The following is a 25,876-nucleotide window of genomic DNA, read 5'->3' as shown; positions in this document are numbered from 1 at the left end:
CCTCCAAAATGGTCAAAATGGTCGAAATGATTTCGACTTGGGCCCATCCAAAAGTTGAAATAGTCAAAATTACATCATAGTCATATGATTTTATAGTAAACAATAATATTAAAATTCAAAGTTAACGAACTCCGCATCCAGTGATTCGATTTTTATGATCTTTATGCGGTTGGATTCAGCTCATCGAGAGGATTCCAATGATATATATTTCATATTTGTAGCATCAATATTGACGGAGTTATTCACATTTAAAATTTGGTATTAAATAGTCTTACAGTAAACAATAACATTAAAATTCAAAGTTAACGAACTCTGCATCCAGTGATTCAATTTTTATGATCTTTACACAGTTGGATTCAGCTCATTAAGAGAGGATTCCAATGATATGTATTTCATATTTGTAGCATCAATATTGACAGTCATGTTTAAAATTTTATATTAAATTGTAATTATGAAAATCACATGACCATGACGTAATTTTGACCATTTTGACTTTAATTTCGACTTTTGACCTTCCTAAGTCAAAATATTTCAACTTCATGTATAAACCCAAATATCATAGGTCAGTTTAGGTACTTGATCCAACCCATTGATCTGATATTTTAAATCAAAAAAAAATGTTTTAGCGTTTTTTATATGACAAATTATAAGAAAAAATTCTAAATATTTTTTTTTACAATTATTTTGTAAAAAAAAACATTTCAGCATTTTTTTACATATTAGATTACGTCAAAACGTTTTTTATATTAGGTTGAGTCAGATACCTGACCCAACCTGTTAATGTTTAAAAAAATGTTTTTTGTGAAAAATGTCAGGTTTAGCATTTTTTCATTAAAAAAACATTTTTTTGATTCATTTATTAAAATAACGTCAGGTTATATGTTTTTTCAATAAAAAAACTTTTTTTTTATTCATTTAATAAAAAAATGTTTTTTTTAATTCATTTAATATTTTCTAAAAAAAAAATAATAAATAAAGTTTTTTAGAAAAAGTGAAAAAAGAAATGAAGTAATAAAGAGAAAAAAATGAAATAAAAAGAAAAAAAGAATAAAGAAATTTATTTATTTATTTATTTTATATAAAAGTAGAAGAAATACAATATAAAAAAAAAATGAAAAAAGGTTAAATTAAACTTTTAATTGTACTTATTACTTAATCATATAAGTGATGTATGACATAATATAATTGATTAATATTTCACATATTTTTTATAATAAACTATTCAACTATAATTCAACAAAATCAAATATATATTTAGGTCAAATTTTTTTGAATTTAATTAAATATAAGTCAAATTATATTAAAGTCAAATTTTCTTATTTTAACTAGTAGCTAATATTTTGGTTTATTTAATTTATTTTTTTAAACTATTTTTACATTAGGTATTTCAAATGAATTTATATTCTAATAAATATAATGTACTTATACTTGATAATACACAAATTTATCATAATGATATTTTTATAAAATATATTGAAGCATTTGATAAATATATTAAATTTTTACTTTCTAATTTTAATTCTATTGAATCTAGTTTTTTTTATTATATAAAAAATATAGAGATTTTATTATTTATATAGTAACCTAAATATTTTTTTTTGTGGCATATAATCAAATTACTTCACAAATTTTTTAAAAATTCAATTTATATATAAAACATAAAATACTGTAAAAATATATACAGTGACACCTCTATAAGTGCACTCACATAAGTGTATGTTATATAAATTATTTTAGCTTTAAGGGTGCACGATCTGAATTTCCCAACTTATAAGAGCTCTTAATATTTTACTCTCTATAAATGCACACCCTCTCTAAGTGCACATTCTACTATTTTTTTACTATGGTCCCAAGGGGGGTGCACTTAGAGAGGTGTTACTGTATTTATTTATAAATTATACAAAATAAAATTTTATTACTAAAATTATATTTAGTAAAAGTAATATAAAAATTATTATTTTTGTAATATTATGCTGCAGCTTTAAATGTCTTATAGTTTGTATTATCCAATTTTACTTATATATAATTGGTTAAATTTAATATTGGTAAAATTATAAATTTAATTTACTACTATAATTCATTTATTTTCAAAAATATTTTTAAATTGTACAAATTTTTTATTTAATTTAGAAAAGAATTTATTAAGTAATAGAATAAATTATTGTAAAGATGACGATGCATGTAATAGTAAAGGTTTGGATTATTATTAAGGTTGCTTGCCGAAACCTAGGGGTTTAGGCAAGATGGTGTTTCGCCGAAAAGCAAAATTCTGCCGAAACTATATTAAAGTTATATTAAAAAACTGGTGAAACTTTGGAGAAAGACGAAACTGCCGAAACTTATTATAAATGCCAAAACTGCTGAAACTCTGCCGAAACTATAATAAATCTATAGTAAAATTTTGACGAAACTAATCGTAGGATTTTGAAGAGGTTTAGACAAGCAACCTTAATTATTATTATTTGAATTTTAGATAAATAAAATAAAAAAAATGATAATATTGATTGTATTGAATTAGAAATTGATAAATAAAAGAAATTGAATTTAATAGATTAAAAGAACTTTAATATAAGTAAATTGTAAAAATATTGGTAAATTTGCATTTAAATATCATCAGAATTATCATAAATTTAAAATAAAAATAAGAATTTATATAAATATATGCATTATTATATTATATAAAAAAATAATAATAGATTACAATTTCTTTAATCCAATATTGAAGATATATTACAATAAGTTTCAAGTGTCTTTTATTATTAATAAAGTATACATTATGATTTCTCTTAAATTATAAATAATATGTTTTGTTATAATATTTCAAAAAATTCTTCTAGTTTTAGAATGTATTTTTTTATATATTTTAACATTTTCATTTTTTAATTTTTCAAGATCTGAGATATTTTAAAAATAAAACAAATTTATGATATAATAAATAGTAATTTTTTTTAATCAAATTAAATTTTTTACTTTTTATTTTTTTTTATAGCTATAATAATTGTAACATTATCATAATTTTAACTCTTCTTTTCCTTTAGAAAATAATGTTATTTCTAGCTATCTTTTTAATCATATTTTCATAATTAATTTGAATATAACTATATAATTTGAATGAATTATTTTTTCATTACTAATTAGTTTTATAATGTAATAATAAATGTCAGAAATATTATTTAAAGATGATACTTTTATTTAATCTACTTAGATAGTAATATTAAATTCATAATAAGTTTTATTATAGATATAATTTGTAATATACTATTTATTTTATCTAATATATCAATATTACTATTTTTTAATTATTTTACTTAAAAGTTTTTTTGAAAATAAATTAATTCTTATTATTTAAAATGCACTATTATAAGTAAAATATAAAAAGAAGTTAAAAATTGTTTTAAATTCTAAAGAATATTTAAATTTGGTAATTTTTTTTTGAATAATAAATTTAAGTAGTTCATCTTGTAAGTTAGATGATAAAATTTAAATAAACACAACTTTTACTTTGTTATTTCAGTTTTTTTTTTATTTAATTTAATACTTTTATTACAAAAGCATATTTTTTTTTATATACTAAGTCCAATACTATAGTATTAAAAACACTTTTTACAAGCAAAATAAATACCAATAAGATATTGAATTTTATTATTAAAGATTTATTATTTTAGCTAATATAATTGATTAAAATATTTAGTAATTTATTAAGAATATATATTTTCAGATTAATACCGTATAGCGCACTAAAAGCAAAAAATCTCCTATTCACGTACCTCACTATAATATACCCGGGTATGATATATGGTTAAAAAATCTTAATTTTAGTAAGAATTTGGCTAATTCTGGCCAATTTTTCTATATTCCATACAAGATATTCCAGGTATAATTCAATTTTTAAATTGGTGAAATTGATATATACGCAGTATTTTATTTTGAGTGCTATATGGTAGTCTTTCTGAAAAAAATCCGATCTGTCGATTCAGATCAAATCAAATAAATTTAATCCGCAGTTCAGATTCAGATCAAAAAAATTTGATCTGAACAAATCAGATTAGCTTCAGATCAAATCAGATCAGATCAGATCAGATCAGATCAGATTTAATTAGTTTTGAATCAGATCAAATCAGATCAGATCAGATTTAATTAGTTTTGAATCAGATCAAATCAGATTTGAATCTGATTAAATCTGATCTGATTCAGATTAAATTTAAATCGATCTGATTCAGAAGGATCTCACTTACTATTAAGATAGGTCATCCTGTGGCCTAAGGTAAAGTTTACATATAAAACTCTTTAAAGATTCTACTATAAAAGGAAATTTTATGTTACATTGTTATGATTTTTTTCCTTTTTAGTCAATTAACCAATAGAATTTAAGTAAATCCTAAGGTAAGGTTTCATATGAAAGTAAAATTTTTACCAGTAACATATCTTAGTAGTAGGTGGGATCCTGATTCAGATCAGATCAGATCAGATTAGATCAGATTTAATTAATTTCAGATCAGATTGAATTTAAGTAAAATCTGATCTAATATGATCTGTTAGGAACACTACTATACGGTATATTAATCATCATTTTAGTAATCATAATGGTAATCAAAATTTCATACATGCATGATTGTATTACATTATTTTGAAAATAGCAATAATGAATATATTAATTATATAAAATTTTTGCAATAAAGAAGGATAAAACTACCAGAAAAAATCAAATTTATATTTATATATCAAATATTATTTTTAAGCTTAAATAAATCCAGATTTGGCATTATACATATTGTTCAAATTATTTTAGGCTGCTATAATTATAAGTAAAATTCCAAATTCAATTATAACATCCCAAATTATTTTGGCACTTTACATAATAAATTACATATAAATTGAATAAATTACAGCATCCCAAATTATAATTATAGCATTCCAATATTTGGCATTAATTTATTTTTTTTTATTCTTTTTAGTAATTTCATTCTTTTTTATACAAAGATCTCATATATTATTATAAAAATAAAATAAGTATTCATATAAATAATGATATTAGTAAAATCATAGTAATTAGCAATAAATACAAAATATCAATATAAAGAAAGGTTTTATATTATAAAAGGATTAATTCTAACTGGTAAATTTATTTATTTTCATTAAAATAAGTAGACTATAAGTAGTTGTAATTTATTATTATTTAATTATATATTACAAGAATTGATTTAACAAAAATATAAAAATTGAAAAATAAATGATATAAATTTATTTTGTATAATTTTTTTAAAAGTAAAAGCTACAAATAAAGAAAATTATTAGTAAATAGTAATGAGATACAATTTAATTTAGGTATTTGTTATAAAGAAAGAAAAAGTACATTTTATTGATAATAATAGTTTTAAAATCCATATTTTTTTTTCAAATTTTTGTATAGTTATATTTAAAATTTTAATTATAGTTATATCATATGATTATAGTATTAATAAGTTTGTTAATATTTTTACTTATATAATAAATAGAATTAAAATAAAATTTTATTACTATTACTAAATTATATTAAAAAAGAAAAATTCAATTTTGTACTAATTTGAATTGTAATTTTTAATTTTGCTTATTTATATTATATAATCAATAAAAGTTACATATTGATCATATTGACCGATTTTATTATAAATATAATGATAGTTTTATAAAAAATGGAACTACAAATTACTAATGATTTAAATGAAAAATAAGCTCAGGTATTATATAAAATTTGATTAAATCTTCCTATTGCAAAGTAACAGGTTACAACTAGTATATTTATAAAGATTTCTATTATATAGTTAAATAAAAAAAATTGCAATATTACAACTATTATAATGCTAATATAAATCTTTATTATTGGCAATTTTATATTTTATATTTATATTAACTTTATATTAAGTTAAAAATTTCATTTTTAGCAAAATAAAAAAAAACACATATTAAAATAAATAATGGTTATCTACAATGACCTTAAGTCAGAAAGCAATAAATGAAAATATATTACAACAATAAAATTTTCAGGGTAGGGTATTTTGTTTTGTTTATTATGAGCAAATTCGGAAATGTTACAGGACATTTTACAGGTCATTACTATAAAAGGTGCTCATAAATCCACTAAAATACCCTACCCTTAAGAAAACCAAACTTAAAATACCTACGCGAAACCAATTAATTATATTATTGGTTATCAGAAATAGGTAATATGTATCTAAATGATATTCTCATATTCTTAAACACTATCAATGTCATTATATTTGCTGATGGTTTTGTTATTGTTTCAACAAGCGAAATATTGAAATGATTAAATTGTTCAAAAAATGAATTTGTCATGTCTAATATGATTACAAATGGATATCAGAATATCAAATTCTAATATGTATCCAAGTCCCTGCAAAATAAAAACTACTCTCTTAAAGAAACGGAACTTCCATATGTTCTAATATTCTAGGAGAGTCTCCTTTCAATAAAGATCGTCTACACGTTGGACAAGAACTATGGTGTTCCAGCCAAGATCGCAAACAAGTCCTTTTTTCATATTAAATAATCTAATTAGCAAATTTTTTGTAAAAATATAAATAGACAAATCAACGTACAAATGAAACATGTGACCACATGGTAATTTTTTAGCTTTATCCATAGAGTCTCGACATATTGCACAGTCATCATTATATTCCTTCAACTCAATATCAGTGGCATTTGGGTATCTATAAAAAAATAGAAATATATCTAAATTCTCATTGAACGAATACTAAAGCCAAAATATTCAATATCTTACTGTGTTTGCATATTGGATATAGCTTGTCTGTAATTGCAGTATGCAACAATTTTTTTCCTGAGATTGTTGAAGACGCTCCTCATATTTAAGAACAAAACTGCATCAATTAAGGTAAATGAAATACCATGAAGAAGCTAACGAAACCAGAGAAAAAAAAAGGGTTAAACGTTGTTAATTTATCTAAATAAAAACAGAGAATCTTTCTCACCATGATATGTAAATAATGACCAAGAGTGGCAACAAGTATCAAAGTATCGGTAACAAATTCGGTATAATATAAAAGAATTCCTCTAGATTCCCAGACACTTTGTCTTGTTATATCTCTAAGATGAATTAAATATTTAATCAATGTTTGTACAGTATCCAAAAATAACGTAAAACACTATTTTACAAAGAGGTGAAATGAATATGTCAAATTAGATTACACTTCTTATCGTCCAATCAGAAACCTGCTTTTACAAAAATTGACACTAACCTCAAATGTCAGAAGTAACAGCATTGACCGAAATATTGATATACACATTATAAACCAGAAGATGTCAGATAATAAAATAAGTATTAAAAGGACTAATATTCGTAAATGAGCCTGAACTGGAGTATTTGGAGAAAATGTAAGCTAAAGAGGAATTAAATTTTTTAGTAATGATAGCTTTAAAAAAAGCAAGGCGAATTTATAGGAATCTTTGAAATTAAAGAAGATTAAGTCTTACATATTCAAATCTGTCTCGACAAAGCATACTAAAAATTCTCAAAAATCCGAGAATTGTAAACCAAGATGTCCAAATAAGTAATTCTTCCCATTTTGGCTCCAAAATTGCTCCAACAAAGACTACTTTAAATAAAAGAAAGTTAAGTAGCCTATCATACATATGCTAAATTATACAATAAATATCAATTAATAAAATATAATAGTTATGTAAAAGAATAAAATTTTATTCATAAATACCTGACTTTCGATAACTCTTAACTCCCCAAAAAAGAACTTCAGTGTGAATCTTCCGAGGAGAAATAAAAAACAATAAGCCATATTGATGAAAACCTATAAACATGAATAATTTACAATTCATGATGGGATTGACATCAATACTAAAGAATTTGCATTCAAAACAACATATTGAATGCTATTTTTAAAGAAACGATGAAATCAAATTTGAATATAAAACACATACCATAATACAAATTTTTTCTTTTTGCAAAAAATTCACGAGAGAAGTTAGAAAAGGTCCCATTACGGGTTTTCTTGGCGTTAAAATCCTTTCCGATAACATACTCTGAAATATTGAAGAAGTAGCGCCAAGACCTTTTTCAGAATTACTCCAAATTTTATCAACTCCATTAAGCGGTGGTTGGTATTCAACAGACTCACTGTGAGTAACTTGATTTGGCGAATTTTCAACTGGTGGTGGGAACCATTTTTGAGGGGTGAAGATATTACAAGAATAAACAAAAGCCACAAGGGCGACACATATAGAGATGGTGGTATATAGTTTCAAATCAAGAACGGGCATTATAACAATTTATAGCATTGGCAAATTTCAAGACCAGTATCCAAAACAAAAGTTATTTTTGTTCAACCTACGAGAAGGAAGATCAAAAACTTAGACTGAAATTGAAAGACAGCAAACGAGTAAGTAATTTCAAAAATCCAAATCTCACGTAATATTATATGATTAAACCCGGTAATCTGGTAACAAGGTTACGCTTAAATTAATAATTTGAAATTGCGTGAGAATATATGATTTTCGTTTGATTTTACGCATGATCCCCCGTTTAAGCTGGGGTGCTTGCGTCTAAAGTTTGACTAAAAAAAATATCGTATGATGAATCCATTTAAACCATTAGCAAGCGTCTGAACTGCTTAATTTAATAATCTAATTTGTATTTTTGCAAGATATTTATTTCATAGTGTAAAACCGTAAAAACGCAGAGTCCCAAAAAAAACCAAGCACGTGATCAATTTGCAGTTCATTTCCAAAAATAGATAATAATCCGTTAAAGAGAGAATTTTCAAATAAAACAAATAAAACAAATAAACTTACGGATTTCTACTTTAAAGAGAAAATTCTTACTAAAGTCAACTTTGATATACAGTGGTATCTCTATGTAATCACACAGTCGGACACATAGTGACTTTTAAAGCAGAATGTACTCATCAAAAGAGAGAGCGGAGTAGTTTTGACCGGCATTACGAAAAAATTGTCCCCCAGAAAGTCCAGAACACTGGGGTGTGACATATTTTGCTAAGTCACGTGATACTACTCCGCTTTAGATTATTACCGTATTCACCTAAGTAAAGTGGTCCTCGGGCGACTTAGTTGTTCAGTCACTTATAGTACTACCGTTTGGTACTTGTATAAAGCTTCTTTGTAGTCATTACTGACACTGTTTTTACTCTGAGATATAAAAATAAAAAAAAAGAGTTGACTGTATCGTGATTATAGAGAGGGAATTTTCTTATAATTCAAAATCTCAAATGTGTTATCTATTTATTCTGTTATATATATGATGTGGGGTGACTATACGGAGGTACGACCGTATAAATCAAAAAATGGCATTAAAAACCTTCCTTTTAATCATAAGCAAACTTGTAGAGAAAGAATGCATTTGGATTATGATTTTCCAAATCTGAATAATATGTTAAGCATTAATCCATGCAAACTTAATTTTTTGGTTCTCTTAACATAGCAATTTTGAAAATGACCCGGCAACCCGGCTTTTAATTTTTTTTCAAAAAATTATATATATAAAAATTCATACGAAAATTTTAACTTTTAAAATATCTTACCCGATATAATAATTATATGTATAAAAATTTTTTTTTTTGAGATCTAACAAAAACTGACCCGGCCTGGATATGAGAATGGCCTTATTTCAAAAAATTTTCGACAATTAATCTGACCATTTTAGATATGATCGGCAAATGATCACGTGACAGTGACTTTGGTGGGAAAGGACATGATGATCTTAATATTGATCAAAGACAAACTATTCTTTGCTTCTCTAAATTAGAATATCAAATATTATGGGACATCTCATAACTGTTGCAACCTGTTCTCTTAATCAATGGGCTTTAGATTTTGAGGGCAACTTGGAGCGTATTTTAGAGAGTATTCGTATTGCTAAAGAACAAGGTGCTACACTTCGCGTTGGACCGGAACTTGAAATAACGTAATAATAAAGTTGATAATTTATCAATCTATGTATTCGAATCATGGAGCTAAGTTGCATTAACCATTTTTTCAGCGGTTATGGATGTTTGGATCATTTTTTAGAAGGTAAATATTGTTGATATGTTCTACCATATCTATTAATGAACTAATTTCGGATAAGTTAATGGTTACTTTAGGAGATACTTATTTGCATTCATGGGAAATGATGGGCAAAATATTGCAATTCGATGAAGCGAAAAATATATTACTTGATATTGGAATGTAAGCTTTACTGCGCCATTAGTTATCAGATTTCATATATAATAAATATAATCTCTCATCTCTTATATTAATTAAGGCCCGTCGTTCATAAAAATGTCAAATATAATTGTCGCGTCATCATTCTTAATGGCAAGATTTTATTAATCCGTCCAAAGTTGTTTCTTGCCAACGACGGCAATTATCGCGAGCTAAGATATTTTTCTGCTTGGTCACCGGCAAGATACGTTGAAGAATACCGACTCCCACGTATCATAAGGGAAATTACGGGCCAAGTAAGTTATTTTAAATTAAAAGATGCCCTTTTTTTCTTATGGTATTTTATTTGCGCTTTTTTTTGAAAGTCTATAGTTCCTATTGGTGACGCGGTGATTTCTACAATTGACACGTGTGTTGGTATAGAATTATGCGAAGAATTATTTACGCCAAATAGGTTAGGTGAAGATGATAAATATATAATTAAAAAAACATTTATTTCCTCAACTTAGCTCCCAATCTTTAAATTATAGTCCAAATATAAGCATGGGATTGGATGGCGTTGAAATCATTACTAACAGTAGCGGTAGTCATCATGAACTTCGAAAACTTTATCGACGCGTAGATTTAATTAAAGAAGCAACTTTGAAGGTATTCCTACATTTAAACGTATTGCTATTTTTACATTTCATAAAAATCTTTAATCGATCTATGATAGAACGGTGGAGTCTATCTCTACGCTAATCAACAAGGGTGTGATGGCGATAGATTATATTATGATGGCTGTACCTTAATTGCAGTCAATGGTCAAATCGTTGCTCAAGGTTCCCAATTTTCTTTAAAGGATGTGGTACGTTATAGTTCCTCTAGTTTGTTCACGAAAAAATAGATTCAATCTTCACAAACTCAAACTTTAGGAGGTGATTACGGCAACTATTGACATAGAAGATGTACGCTCACATCGTAGTATAAGCAGCAGAGGAATGCAAGCCACAAATACTCCTCGGTATCAGCGCATTGAAGCTCCTATAGCTTTGTCACAATCGGTGTTAAATAATAATATACGCATTCATTTAACTAAACCTATCGAAGAATTTTATCATACACCCGAACAAGAAATTGCGTAAGCTGCTTTTACCTAAACGATGGTTACTTTTAATAAGAATTATTAACATATTAATTTTATTAGATTGGGTCCAGCATGTTGGCTTTGGGATTATCTTCGTAGATCAAAAATGAATGGATATTTATTGCCTCTTAGTGGGGGGATTGATAGTTGCGCTACGGCAATTATAGTATACTCAATGTGTCGTCTTGTTGTAGAAGCCGCAAAAAATGGAGGTATTGTACTTAATAACGTTAATTGTATTTATTTATATTCATCTATTACATCTATTAAATGTAAGATTTTTTTTAATAGATACTAGAGTTATTATTGATGCGAGAAGAATTGCAGGAGTGAGCAAGGATTCAGATTACATTCCTAAAGATCCACGAGAATTCGCAAAGTAATCAAATTTATTACAACCATTTTGTTTATAAATTCTTAGTATTGAATTGACGTTATTATATCCTTTAGTCGGTTATTTCACACTTGCTATATGGGGACTGAGAATTCAAGTAAAGAGACGCGAGAACGTGCTAAGAATTTAGCAAGTGCTATAGGAAGGTTCGAAATTGTTCAACTACTAGTATTCGCATTTTATTTAATTTACATCACTTAAACAAATCCTAATTTTATAGTTATCACATTGATTTGAATATGAATGATATAGTAACTTCAATTCAAACATTATTCAATTTGGTCACAAACAAGACACCTCGATTTCGAGTCCATGGTGGTTCAAATATTGAGAATCTTGCACTTCAAAATATTCAGGTATAAATCATATATTATTTATTTATTGCGCGTCAAAAGTTAATGAAATTTTTGCTTTAAGGCAAGATTAAGGATGATACTTGCGTATCTTTTTGCGCAACTTATGCCATGGGTTAGAAATCAAAATGGTTCGCTGCTTGTTCTTGGCAGCGCAAATGTAGATGAATGGTAAAAGAATTAATGGTAATATTGATATTTAACATGTTTTCTAATTTATTTTTTAACTAATTAGTCTTCGAGGTTATCTAACCAAATATGATTGTTCGAGTGCTGATATTAATCCCATTGGAGGTATTAGCAAAAAAGACTTACGTAAATTTATTGCTTATGCAAGAGATGAATTTAACATTCCACTTCTAAATGAGTAGGTTTATTTAATTTAAGAATGGATTTGAAACATGTATTTACTTTATTTATTTATGAAAAAGATTCCTTAACGCAATTCCAACAGCCGAACTTGAGCCCATAACTCATGATTATGTTCAAGCTGACGAGGTTTGCATTCACAAAGTTGTGAACGTAAAAATAATTAAATATTTAATACACGTGATTTCCTTATATAGGTTGATATGGAAATGACATATGATGAATTATCAATATTTGGGAAATTAAGAAAAATAGAAAAATGTGGCCCATTTTCAATGTTCTCAAAACTTATACATGAATGGGGATCAGAATTAAGACCAATTCAGGTGTTTATATTTTGTTTTAATGAACTTTTTATTTTCTGGTCTATTTATTTTTTTATTTTTTAATTTTTAATAAAATATAATATAGATTGCAGAGAAAGTCAAAAGATTCTTTTTTTATCATTCAATAAATCGGCATAAAATGACTACGCTGACACCATCATATCATGCTGAAGCTTATAGTCCTGATGATAATAGATTTGACTTAAGACCATTTTTGTATAATACTGCTTGGAATTGGCAATTTAAAAAAATTGATTCTTTTGCTAATGAATTAGAGAAAGTAAATAAATAAATTAAATATGAAAAGTTATTCTGAACCTTTATTTACAGTTACATACATATGTGTTTTTGACAACATTTGTGAATTTAAAATTTTCACTTAGTAAATCTAAAATTATCCGTCAATAATAGTCAAATTCTGTTAAACTGGGCAATCAAATTAGTTCTAATTCTTTTATTTGAATATCCGGCTTTAATCCTTATATATTAGGAATTTTTCTATCATCTATAATATTTTAATAAATTTATGTTAAATTATTATACTTCAAATTAATATTAAAAAAAAATATCAATTAAGGAGTGCTTTAAAAATTTATTATGAAAAGCATTTCTGTATTGTAGGCAACAATAAAAAGCGCCTGCGCAATAAAAATACTAATGATGTTATATTAGGTTTAACACTGATCTACTTGACTAAGTAAAGTGTGTATGACGGCACTATAAAATTAATACTAATAAAGAAAAATTAAAAAATCAAATAAGTTCCCATCCAAAATAAAATATAAAATAAAAAATATATATAAAATTGCCCGACACATTTTTCTTTTTTCTTTTGCAATATGAACATATTAGCATTAAAAACGCGTGGGAAATTATACAATATTAAAAGAATTGTGAAAGCCTTGGCAAAGCCTTTCTTTTTTTTTGTCATTACATTTAAATTTTAAAGAATTGTCTCTGTGAAATGTGCGACACAATGAACTATTTGTCCAATTGATATCAAGCGACATAAAATAATTTGAAACAATTTGTCACTTCAATACGACATCATCTTTAGTTCTATAATTGTCGCAAGCAATGAAGTATAAGCAAAAAAAAGAGAAGTAAAATACACGAAACTAATCCAGCGTTTCTAACTAAACAAGCCAGACCCATTATCCTCATCCCATACATACAATACATTCACAATCAAACATCTAATGTGAAAGAGATTGAAAAAAAAAATTTTTTGTTCTATCATTGAACTAAATAAAATTAAGGGTTTTTTGTTGGGTTGCCTGAAGCATCTGGTGGGCCATTAAGAACCTCTTCCAAGCTACGATGCCTAGATAATTCAGACAACACAGATTCATCAACAGGTATAATTGATTTTCGACGGAATAAATTAAAACCATCTGGTCGATCATCAAAACGTTGCTGAAGGAAGCAAAAAAAAAAAATATATATATATATATATATATAAATATGTATATATTTTAATTATATATTTTCGATGTTATGAATTATTTTAAAGTAATAACGAACCAATTCTCCATGTTCATCTTGCTCTACTTCCTGATGTTCATCTTCGCCTGACTCTTCACCACTTGATGGATTCTCTAATTCGGTGTCAAAAGTTTGGATGGCTAAAATTTACAAGATTAATTTAGAAAGTATTTGTAGTTATAAAAAATTCTTAATACGTTTTATTATTTTCTTACTTGACACGTCAGTTCTTGAAGACGTCAAAGGTCCGCCAATGGTATAAGGAAGCGGAAGTCCTTGAGCATTGTGTGCAGCGGTTCTTTCCAATCTGTGCCACGTTTCCTCTCGTTCCCGCATCTTTTTCTTTTCCCTATAAATATTAAATATTCTATTAGATCACATTTAACGCATGTTAGTAAAATTATTCTTGTGAATTACACTTACAATTGACGACTCTGTTTATATTGAGCCGTACACTGATCGAATAATGCTGGATTGATTTCCATAAACAATTTTAAAGCGTTATATACTAAGCCATGAATTGTACTTAATAAATCATACGAAAAGTTAATTAAGTGTCCGCAAACGAAATAATGATTAAAGACTGGAGAATATTATTTAGTTACCGGTTCCAATGAGCTTTTGAATTTTGATATAAAGAAGGAAACATAACCGGCAAAATAACGGTTACATTATCGCCTATCAGATTGACGATGTATTCGTTGTTCCAATAATACAATGCCCTTTCCGCTACCTTTATTTACAATTATAATGTTATTAATAATAAATGATAATTATAATTGACTATAATAATATACCTGAAAGTGTGGACTTGATACACATCGAGCGATTTGCTGAAACAATGGAACCTGAATTTTTACAAATTCCTGTGGTTCTATTACGTCCAAAATTTCCTCGATTTCATTTAAAAACATAACTTCTTTGGGACTATTCACTTTTGGCCAGTATCTCAACAAACCACAGATAACCTGAAACAATTGAACACGAAATATATAACTAATTTAAAATAAATATCTATATAAAACTAAACAACAATATTTAAAAATAATAATATAACAATAACAACAATAAAAACATATTCTTACTTCTTCTGTTAGTGATGGATCTTTCTCCAGAAATTGTACCACACAATATGCTAATTGAGGGTGATACAACGTTAAAGACTTTACTTTATGCAAAGGTATCAAGACTTTTGTGAGAAATGTTTTGTGTTCTTCTTTCAATGGTAATGCAAAACCATTGATAATACTAAAATAATCAAAATTTTAATTTATTCTCAATTCATCTAAATTAACAAAAAAACGAATCGTCAACATTAACTTTTACCTTCCAAGAATTTCCAATAATTCAGCAATACCGTTATGACGTTCTGTTTCATATATGAACTGGAAGAACACATTATTAATAGACCTTCGGATAAATGCGCGCAAATTTAAGAATTTTCCATAAATACGATGCAATGTTGTTTTCAAAAAATCTCTTTCTCTTGGGTCTTCGCTATCAAATAATTCCAACAACTATAGCCATAAAACAAATAAGGTATAAAGATTAATTAAATGCGAAATACATAATCAGTAATCGAAAAAAAATTTTACGAACTTGCAATATAAATTGTGGATCGATATATTTTTTGGCAATATTCGTGTTGAAATCGGGTGATTCAATAAATCGAAGAAAAAATTCGTAAACAATTTGAAGATGAGGCCACGCAAGTTCGAGTACGGGTTCATCCTCTTCGGGATCGAAAGCGTCACCTATAGGATTTACTTGTGGAGGTATGGTTCTAAAAAGATTGATAGCAAACTAGCCAATCATGTATATGTTCGATTATTATCTAATAAATCAAAATATAGAATTCATATTCTGATTTTATATATATATTTATTTATTTATATAGAAAATTTATTACCAACCATCGAAACGACTTCAGGATATATTGGCTCAGTGATAACTCCTCGATTTGTGGTAATATATTCTAAAAGTTCAGCCAGTGTTGACCTCTTAATCTCTTTTCCTTTGAGGTCAGCGCTTGCATCATTAAAATCGAAAATTACAGCACATTGACTGAGTTTTCTGAGAAAAAGGTCTTGTCTTTTGTCCGATGGGACCTCTGATAATTCCATTGATAAGAGGTTACTATTAAATTCAATTATTTAAGATCTAATATATGGTGATAGCTCAAACTAACCATTAAAATTCGGTAATTTTTCCAATTCAACTTTCTCTGTTACATGGAACCTTGAAGATCTTTGGCGGCGTGGTGCTTTGCTTATAGGGATAACGTCTTTTGGTGTTCCCTTCAAACGATTTAAAGGATCCCTTTTAGGAGGTTCTTCTTTTGAATGAGATTTGTGCGGATTGCTTGCAGGTGATAAAGGTGCCGAATTTTCTGGAGGTGTAGCATGTCCTCTCTGAAACAAGAATATAAGTTTGATTAATTAGTTTGGAAATTATAATTTCAAGTCCGACAAAGTTTCAGATGCATTATAGCAACCTTTTTCATATTTTCGTAGAAACTTTGTGAAACCTGAAAGTTTTACGAACCTGTTCACCGGCGTTCACAACTACGATCGTTGGGGCACTTGAACTATCACTTGTGGCTGCAGCGGTCTTTCCTGAAGACTTTGAAGCGCCTCCAGTTTTTCCATTACTACTGCCATTATTACTACTACTTGAGTCTCCCGATTTCCGTAGCTACAAAACAGATGTTATAACAAAATCATTGTAAGGATATAAAGAAATCAGAAGAAAAAATGACGACTTAGCAATAATGGATTACAACTTTTCTTTTAAACATTCTAAGTACGGCAGAATAATCTTGACTGAAAAAAAATCTTTAAAGCAGTCTTAAATTTTTGAGGACAAAATTTTTAGATTTTATGAACGATGATAGCATGTATTACGACACTAATTTTTTTAGTTATAATGTTGTAATATATTCTTGTTGTACCAAAGTTGAATACGGCAACCGAAAGATGCATGCAACAACAACATGCGCAGTTATTTTTTTTTATACTTCGCAATTGTCCCTTTCACTCATAAATAAATATTCTACCTTTCAACTTAGTGATTATGAATAGATCATATGATGATATTTAAGTGATATCGCCGATTAATTTGCACATGAGAGTGGGTCTTTGAAGTTATATAATTAACAAATAAACCCGCGATATTATTACAGAAAATCTATACTTGAAAAAGAATTGATTATTTGGTCTCAGGACACGGATGAACCCATCCTTTCCTTATTTACGCTGGTGCCGCAAAAAATTGGGGCGAAAAGTCTCCGTTTTTAATCAAATTTATGTTTCATCGTCAAATTTCAATGACCGCGTTTATTGCTGAAGTTTTTTCTCTTTTAAAATTAGATCGGCCGCGTGTCATTTCTGCGCGTCATCTACTTCAGCTAATTCATAACGATCGATCAAAAATGATGAGGATACTTTTGTAACAAACTGGACTCTTTTTCTGGATCATAATTTTGAAAATAAAAATTAACATCAATTACAACAAGGCCATTAAACTTTGGTGCACCCAATTCTCTACAACAGGAAAACAAAGAATAAATCTTCCGTCATGATTTTTTTTTTTCGTTTCATGTAAATTCGTTTCAGTTGTTTTACTTTAAAAGTTTAATGCTTTATAAAATTTGACTTTATAAACAAACAAACCATCTTTAATGAAAATTGCTGCGTCTTCAATCTGCCGATTATATAAATATTACAATAGAATGATGTTTACGGAGATTATAATTGAGTTTCATTCAGAAAAAACTAGATTAATGAGGAACGATTCATTAAATAAGCTAAAAATCACTTGAAATTGTATTACACAACCGAGGTTATAGAACAAATACTCAAATTTCCAATAGCAAAAAGTTCTTTAACAATTAAATATTATTCCAATCACCAATCAGTAGTAACAGTGAAATTGAAATAAAGTAAATAAATAAAATAATGGTCAGGATGGTAAGATCCGATTGGAATAGTATGGTATTATTTATTTTATTATATAAAATATATTTAAGTCTGTACTATGTAATTATATTAACTAAAAATATTCATAATTTATAATTAATCCTAATTACCTAATTTAATACATAATAATTTAAATCCTAATAAATCAAAAAAAGTTTTTAAAATTTAATATATAGTTTTGATTTTTAAAATTTTTATACTGTAAATAAAAAGGCTATATATTTGAAAAGTATTATTTCATTTGAAAGTTTTTAAAAATAAGTTTATTATTTTAAAATTTAATATATTAATTTAAATGTATAATATTTATATATAAATATTTTAATTATAATATTAATAAGCTTTTAAAACTATATACAATTTCAACAAAAATTATATAATAGGCTTATACAAAATTGGATTCTTCAGAATCCAATTCTATCAAATCAGGTAATTTTAATATATTTTTAAATTATATGTACTGCTAAATAATATATTAAAATAAAAAAATTCTTCAGTTTTTAATTAAATAAATTGTTTTATTTATTTATTTTTTTAAAAAGAAACTTTTTATTTTAATCTGAAATTTATTTATTTTTTTTAGAGAATAATTATATTTAGCTGAAAAGAAAAGAAATTAAACTGAAATTAGCCAGTGAGTAGAATTATATAATTTCTAATCAACTTTTTTTTAAAATTATTACATTTAATTATTTTTTAAACTAGAATTTTGCTTATTTTTTTTTTTATTAAATAATTAAATTTTTTTATTTTTTTAAATTAATTAGTTTTTTTAAATTAAATAACTTACTTTTTATTTTAAACTATTTTATTTTATTTTTTAAAAAAAAATTTATTTCTCATTCAAGTGATTTCTTACTTCTCTTTTCAAATTTAATATATAAAAATAATGTCATTTTGATTATTTGCCAATTATTTTCAAAAAGGAATAATATAATTTTGATGAAAAAATTTTTTTTAAAAAATAAAACTTAATATGAACTTTATATAACCTTTAAAATTACAATTTATAGGTAATTTTGCCTACTCTACAAATTTACTTAATATCTTAAAAAAGGTTATAAATATCATTTTTGGCATTTTTAATATTATGACTTAAAGATATAAAGAAATATCAAATTTTATCCAAAGTGAGAAATAAATTCATTTTTATTTTAAAAATAATAATAACTATTTTTTTTTAATTAACTTAATTTAATTTAAACCAAAATTTATTATAATTTTAATAGTTTATTTAACTAAAAATTATTATAGTTTAATTTATATTAAATAAAATTTTCATTTTACTTTTTATTAAAATTCTATTGGTTAATTAGTTTAAAAAGAAAAACATTATAATAATATAATATGATGTTTTATATATATATATATATTTAAATTATTAAGTATATAGAATAAGAGTATATATTTTTTTTCGCACCTGTGATATGTTGCATCTCCCTTTTTTGGTAAATTTGTATATTAATTATGTCAATTATTTTTATCATATGACTTCATTAAGATTTCTTAAAAAATTCTAATATAAGACCTTATGCATTTACTATATACTATAAAAAACCTTATACTATGCATATTTTTGATTATTTTACAAGTTTTAAAAAAAATTTAGAATGTTATTTTTAATTTTTATATGTAATATATTATAAGGTGCAACATAATACAGATGTGATAAAAAATAAAACCTTTAAAGAATAAATGTATTTGTAACAACTTTTACATATTTTATTTATAACATCTTTTTTTTATTTTTTTTAATAATAAATTTAGTATACACTTTACAAATAAAATTTTATATGCAAAATTTAATTTGGAAAACTTTTACTTAATATACTTAAAATAATTTCATAAATAAAATTTTAGTTTTTTGAAATTTTTTAAAAAAATTCTTTTATTTTAGTTAAATAACTGATTTTTATTTTTGTTTACACTTTACATTATACCTGATCTTAAATTTTATTGGATAAAATTGGAGTTGTTACAAATATAACATGTAACAAGTTATTACAATTAGATTTATCCAAATATTAATACTATAATTATTATTTTATTAAAATTAAAGTAAAATTTTAAGTAAAATTATAGAATGGTATGAAATTTTATTTATTAATAAATTTAATAATAAATATTTAATTAATTTATTTTATAAAAAGAAGTATTAATTTTTATTAAAGGTTTAAAATTTAAATATATTTGTATTTGAACGTACTTTATGATATAAATTAAAAATAAAGTTTTAATATTTTTTACCATAGTAAATAAAGTTGTAGAAGAGGCAAAAATACACATATAATGTGAGTTTATTTAAGTATATAAGGTATAAATTGCATTTATTCAAAAAAATCAATATCATATAATAAAATAATTAGCATTTTTATTATATAAAATTTCCAAAAAAAGGGAGTATATTCAAAATACAATTGTATTTAAATTTTAATTCTTTTTATTAAAAATATTAATTTTATATAGATGTAAAACTATTTTAGAAAAAAAAACATTTTATTTGATTTGCAAATATGTTTAATAAAATTTTTTATATAAATTTTACTTTATAATTTTAACAATTTTTATTATAAGTAAATAAGATTTTTATTAAATTAAGTTATAAAAATTTTTGTACTTTAGTTTAATTTAATTTAAAAATTAAATTTTAATTTGTAAAATTTTAAATAAAAGTAAATATAATAATTGTCCAGAGTAAAGTGAAAAATAATATATATTTATATATTATAAAAAAAAATTAATCATATAAATTTTTCTATCTGCCACATTTTTACTTTGGACTTATAATAGTTTCTGTTTTCTAGTTTAATATATCTTATTATATTAAATTATAAAATAAATAAAAATTTAAGTTAATAAATTTAATAAATTAAAAATTAACAATTTTAAAAATAAATTTATTATGTAAAATGACTTTATTAAATTATACTACTGATACTCAACATTATAGTAACGTTTTTATGAAAACTATAGCTTAAATTAAAAAAATCACTTTTGTTTAATATATCTGAAAATAATTAAAAAAAATTTACTTAATAGTACTTTTTTTTATTGTCGTCTAAAGCAAGTGCAAATCACGTGACTTCGAAAAAAATTGTTTTCATAAAATAAAACTTTTTACCATATATTCAACCATTCTAAACACACATCCTAAATGCATTTTTGCCTGCTCTGCAAGTTTACTTAGAGCGCAGAGTAGGGGTTTGAATGCTGTTTTTGATTTATTTGACTTTTTCAATTTCGTTATCCATTTTTGGATATGATTGGCAAAGTTTCGTTCATTCATACGTAAAGTAAAAAACAATATTCATAATCCACTTTCTTTCCTTAAGTAAACTTGCAAAGCAGATAAAAATACGCTTATATTATGATTTTAAAGTTTCTATTAATCTTTCTTTATAAAAAATTAATCTAATTAAAATTACACCGAATCACGTGATTTGCCCCCGCTTTAGACGACCTCTTTTTTTTTATATTAGGGCGCGCTAAATCAGCTGATTTTTCTCAATTAGTAAGCCTTAATCCCCCACCCATCATCCCTAGCGTTCCAAGAAAAAAAAAGCACTTGGCACGTGACTATGTAAAAAATCATCACATCCGTCACACCCCTCAGTGTTTTCATTGTTTATATTTATCTCGATTTGGACTTAGCTTTTTTTTGAGTTGGTAAAAACTTATTTGTCACGCCTTATTTGTCACCGCACTGTTCATGTGACAGTGCATAATTCCGCATAATGCCGGCCACCAAGTGCTTTTTTTCTTGGGAACGCTAGGGTAGTTTCCCCACCCCTACCTGATTGAAATCTGATTGGCTAAAAAAATTATTACTATTAAATATTAAATATTATACATAATAATTAGTATTATATAATTATCTTGGCTTCTAGTGATTCAATAAACAAACTTTTTTTTGTTTTGTAAAGCTAGATTTATAGAACTAAATAAGTGCTATAAATTAAAAAAAAAGTTTATTAAAATTGGATCACTAGAAGTCAAGATAATTGCATTATAATAATTATTATAATGTAAATTATAAATACAAATATCTTGGCTTCTAGTGATTCAATTTGAACAAACTTTTTTTTGTTTTGTAAAGCTAAATTTGTAGAGCTAAATAAGAGCTATAAATTAAAAAAAAAGTTTATTAAAATTGGATCACTAGAAGTCAAGATAATTGCATTATAATAATTATATAAAAATAATTAAATTACTTACATTTATATTTAGATATATAAATGACACATGATATATATAGACCTTGACTCCCCACCCCCTTTCAAATCAGCTGATTTTTGGCATGCCCCTAAGCTGAACCATTAAGCAAATTAACATTCCTAGTTTTATTTATATTACATTAATACATTATAATCTACAAAATTTTAGCAAAATAAACTGACCAGATAATTTTAATTGCCTTCTGTATTAAGACAAATTAAATGAGCTGTATTCCATTCTTTTATAATTACTAAGTGGTAATATATATATATTTTTTTAATTATCCTATTGAAATCAGTAAGTAAAAATTAATTTATGCAATATATAAAACTTTTTATATGGTTATTTCATCCAACTTGCAGTAGTAAGCTATATAATTTAAAACAAAAGAAAAAATAACAAAAAATAAAATGATCAAAACAAACCACTCATAGCTAATCCTAAATACATCTACTTTCTTTAAACAGATCATATTAATTAAAGAAGTTATACTACACCCATCTATAATTGGATCTAAAAGTAAATGGAAATAAGTTTTCAAGACCTATGGCCTGATTTAACACCAATCTTCTTTCACTGTACAGAATAAGAGTAAAGAAAAAACCCAAATTTCCCAAAAATAAAATCAAAAGATATCTATATTCTAATTAATTGGCAATCATAAGATCAGCACTATTTTTATAATTGATTTTGGGGATAAGGTACTTAATAAAATTACTAATAGTCTGAATATACTATGTATGAAAATAATTATAAATTTGAAGAATTGATTTTTTGAGCATATAAGAAAGTACCTTTTATACTTCAAGAAAATCCTTGGAAATTTGTCAAAAATACTTAATTGGTATATGTACATATGCATATACAGTAAAATGAATCAATAATTATATTTTAATATCTATGACTTACCTATATACGCAACTCAGATTCCAAAAATGATAATAAAATTTGCCCCAAAATTTACTAATACGTTTATATAGCGATAGTGCCGATCTTATCCGGGTTGGCAATTAAAACTATTAAGTATTAGTAATTAAACCCGTACCCAGTTCTACATCAAGTTTTAGCTGACTTCTTTTCCTCTGCGGTGCAGCGTCAAAAATTATAGGCTGGTATAATAATTATCCGCTCGATAAATCCATAACTAGTGAAATTGTTGCATCCAAAGAGGGAGACCTCTTCCCAAATTAAGTGTTATTGTAAAAACGTCTCGTTTAATCTGATCCAGAATCGCGGTTTTGATATATGATGACGATCATACATAGGTCATCACCCTTCAGAAATTATTTTTTATTTATTGAAAATAATTGTATTAAAATTACAACTTTATCTCTTGAATATTTAAAGAATGAATTTAAGTACTTTTTATTAATCCGATGCAAATACTTCTCTACAATATAAAATTCCTAACATTGGAGGTCCTAAAAATAATGAGAACCAGAAGAACGCATTGCCAAACCATTTGTTTCCTTTGATTACGGGTAATTTACTTAACCAAATTAAAGGAAGTTGAAACATTTGAAGAAAAAATAAATACATTCGAATTTTTTTAGATACTACAACCATGACAAGTTCATGTATTAAAGATGATAGAAAGAATGTCATAAATGTAGCGTCTCTTTTAGACAATTTGTAGGATTCGATTGAAGATTGATATACATGTCGAAGTAAAAAGTGATGTACAGGTTTGTTCCATTTCCTTGCAAATTCATCCCATGTTGTACTATTCCACCAATCATCATAAAAATTACGATCAGCAAAACTAAAGAATTAAAAAGATTAATAAATAACGTATAGTTTATTCGAACATTTATATTATTATCTTACCAAGTTAATTCTGCAAATACATTGCAAATGCACTCAAAAATAATATAAAATATTAATAAATAATTCATCATGAATGGAAAAAGCATTTGCACCATTGCGTTATAAATTGAAGTTGAAACATTAGGGAGGACAGGAATTATATATGTCTCTGTGTTTACATATAGAAGGAAGAATGTTCCAAAGGTAGCCAAAATCTTTTCAAAAAGATACCAAGGACGAATTCTACATTTTACAAAAATATAAATAATTAACCTAATTTTAAAATATAAATCATTTAAGATTCGCTTACTTTTCTGTTCTTGGATATTCTAGTTCGTATACTAAGGTTGGGACCAATAAGAAATCTACGTAATTTGCAAAAGTTACATTTTCTGGATAACGAATATTTCCTGCTGGACTATGAAGATAACCCTCAACTTGTTCAATTTTGCTTTTTAATTGATCCAAGATTTGTTGCTTTTCATCTTCTTTCTTTTCATCTATTTCGTTATCGTTTTTTTTTGAATCTCCAATTAAATTAGCATATTTTTTCTTCAATTCGTAAAGATAAATAACATAAGTAGACAACTCGCCATTGTAAAAAGAATAAGAATGAAGTTTCATTAACATAGAAATCGTGTGGAGAACAAAGAAACCGCTTTGTACCCATGGCCAGCCTCTATTAAATTAAAAAAATAGGTGAATAATAATTTTTATAAAAAAATTAAATAAATCTAACTTGTCTTACTTAAAAAATGTCCAATAAATAGGAACAAACAAAAAAGTAATTTGAAAAATGTGTTGAATTATCATTCCTGTATATCTCCATCTAATCCAACCATGTGCAATTGCTTTTTGAAGTAAAACTGCGAAAAACATTGATCCGACCATACATGCATCGCTTAAAATCAACCCCAATGCATCTTGTGAAAATAATCGGAAGAATGTTAAATCTAATAAAATTCCTGCTGATTGAAAATTTTTTACACCAGTTTGGATTATATAAAAGCCCATTGCTATCCAGAATAACGTAAAAAATCCTCGAAATGGATACTGATGCGAATCTAAAGTTTCACGATCTAATTGTGAACTACGAGGTTGAAAGGTAACAACACGTTTTGCTATCTTTCTAGGTAATCTATTCAGCTCATCATCATATGTTAATGTAGCGGATAAGGAGGTGGTTGTGGTGGTGATGGTGCTTTTTATGGAAGGGGTATGTTTTTTAACCGAAATTATGTCCTCGGCCTTAAAAATAAAAAATAATTAGAAATAGAATAAAGTAGAAAGAAAATATTTGAACCCTCGGATATTTAGAATAAACCTGAGTATTTTGCAGCATATTTAAAGCAGGTAGAACCAAGTTTATCAAGTTTGAAAAGGTATTTTATTAAAGGATGAAGCAGGAAAAATGCCAACAGGGGGTATTAGTTAATGAAAAGAGTTAGAAATCCAATTGACAAAGATGTTACACTTTTCAAACTTTATTTAAGAATCGGTCAAACAATTTACCGATGTATGAAGATTAACGCATAATTTTTTTTTTCGAAAGAAATCAATTCACAATTCACAGTTAAAACACGGTTTAAAATATTGCAAAAGTTGTACAAAGTAAGCGTTCTCATGTGACTAAATTTTAA

General features: G+C 25.6%; 4 protein-coding genes across 4 annotated transcripts; 1 reads left to right on the top strand and 3 right to left on the bottom strand.

The window, feature by feature from the left end:
* Window positions 1–6,413: 6,413 nt before the first annotated feature.
* On the bottom strand, window positions 6,414–8,286 carry OCT59_029737 (uncharacterized protein; the record flags this gene model as incomplete). Its single annotated transcript, XM_025320219.2, has 8 exons — window positions 6,414–6,528; window positions 6,597–6,707; window positions 6,779–6,912; window positions 6,987–7,160; window positions 7,254–7,394; window positions 7,489–7,650; window positions 7,725–7,817; window positions 7,948–8,286. The coding sequence occupies 8 exons, from the start codon at window positions 8,284–8,286 to the stop codon at window positions 6,414–6,416; spliced, it is 1,269 nt and encodes a 422-aa protein (XP_025171902.1).
* Window positions 8,287–9,800: 1,514 nt separating this feature from the next.
* On the top strand, window positions 9,801–13,300 carry OCT59_029736 (glutamine-dependent NAD(+) synthetase; the record flags this gene model as incomplete). The annotated part of the gene is made up of 17 exons (XM_025320220.2): window positions 9,801–9,946; window positions 10,022–10,053; window positions 10,125–10,209; window positions 10,286–10,481; window positions 10,551–10,639; window positions 10,716–10,833; window positions 10,901–11,032; window positions 11,100–11,305; window positions 11,372–11,523; window positions 11,603–11,690; window positions 11,762–11,851; window positions 11,926–12,061; window positions 12,123–12,229; window positions 12,294–12,425; window positions 12,490–12,556; window positions 12,625–12,753; window positions 12,839–13,300. The coding sequence occupies 17 exons, from the start codon at window positions 9,801–9,803 to the stop codon at window positions 13,043–13,045; spliced, it is 2,112 nt and encodes a 703-aa protein (XP_025171903.1). The 3' UTR covers window positions 13,046–13,300.
* OCT59_029735 (uncharacterized protein) lies at window positions 13,177–17,035 on the bottom strand (the record flags this gene model as incomplete). Its single annotated transcript, XM_066145923.1, has 13 exons — window positions 13,177–14,169; window positions 14,278–14,378; window positions 14,454–14,587; window positions 14,662–14,763; window positions 14,844–14,971; window positions 15,036–15,206; window positions 15,324–15,486; window positions 15,565–15,755; window positions 15,838–16,041; window positions 16,152–16,348; window positions 16,427–16,649; window positions 16,783–16,932; window positions 17,021–17,035. The coding sequence occupies 13 exons, from the start codon at window positions 17,033–17,035 to the stop codon at window positions 14,008–14,010; spliced, it is 1,941 nt and encodes a 646-aa protein (XP_065994850.1). The 3' UTR covers window positions 13,177–14,007.
* A 6,728-nt stretch (window positions 17,036–23,763) lies between these two features.
* Window positions 23,764–25,793, bottom strand: OCT59_029734 (uncharacterized protein). The gene is made up of 5 exons (XM_025320221.2): window positions 25,561–25,793; window positions 24,985–25,484; window positions 24,547–24,915; window positions 24,258–24,479; window positions 23,764–24,192 (listed from the first exon to the last, which is right to left on the bottom strand). The coding sequence occupies exons 1-5, from the start codon at window positions 25,576–25,578 to the stop codon at window positions 23,799–23,801; spliced, it is 1,503 nt and encodes a 500-aa protein (XP_025171905.1). The 5' UTR covers window positions 25,579–25,793; the 3' UTR covers window positions 23,764–23,798.
* Between the last annotated feature and the right edge of the window lie 83 nt (window positions 25,794–25,876).

The sequence above is a fragment of the Rhizophagus irregularis genome, chromosome 9, assembly GCF_026210795.1.
Source record: "Rhizophagus irregularis chromosome 9, complete sequence".
NCBI classification, from domain to species: domain Eukaryota; kingdom Fungi; phylum Glomeromycota; class Glomeromycetes; order Glomerales; family Glomeraceae; genus Rhizophagus; species Rhizophagus irregularis.
This window is presented reverse-complemented; position numbering and strand designations above follow the sequence as displayed.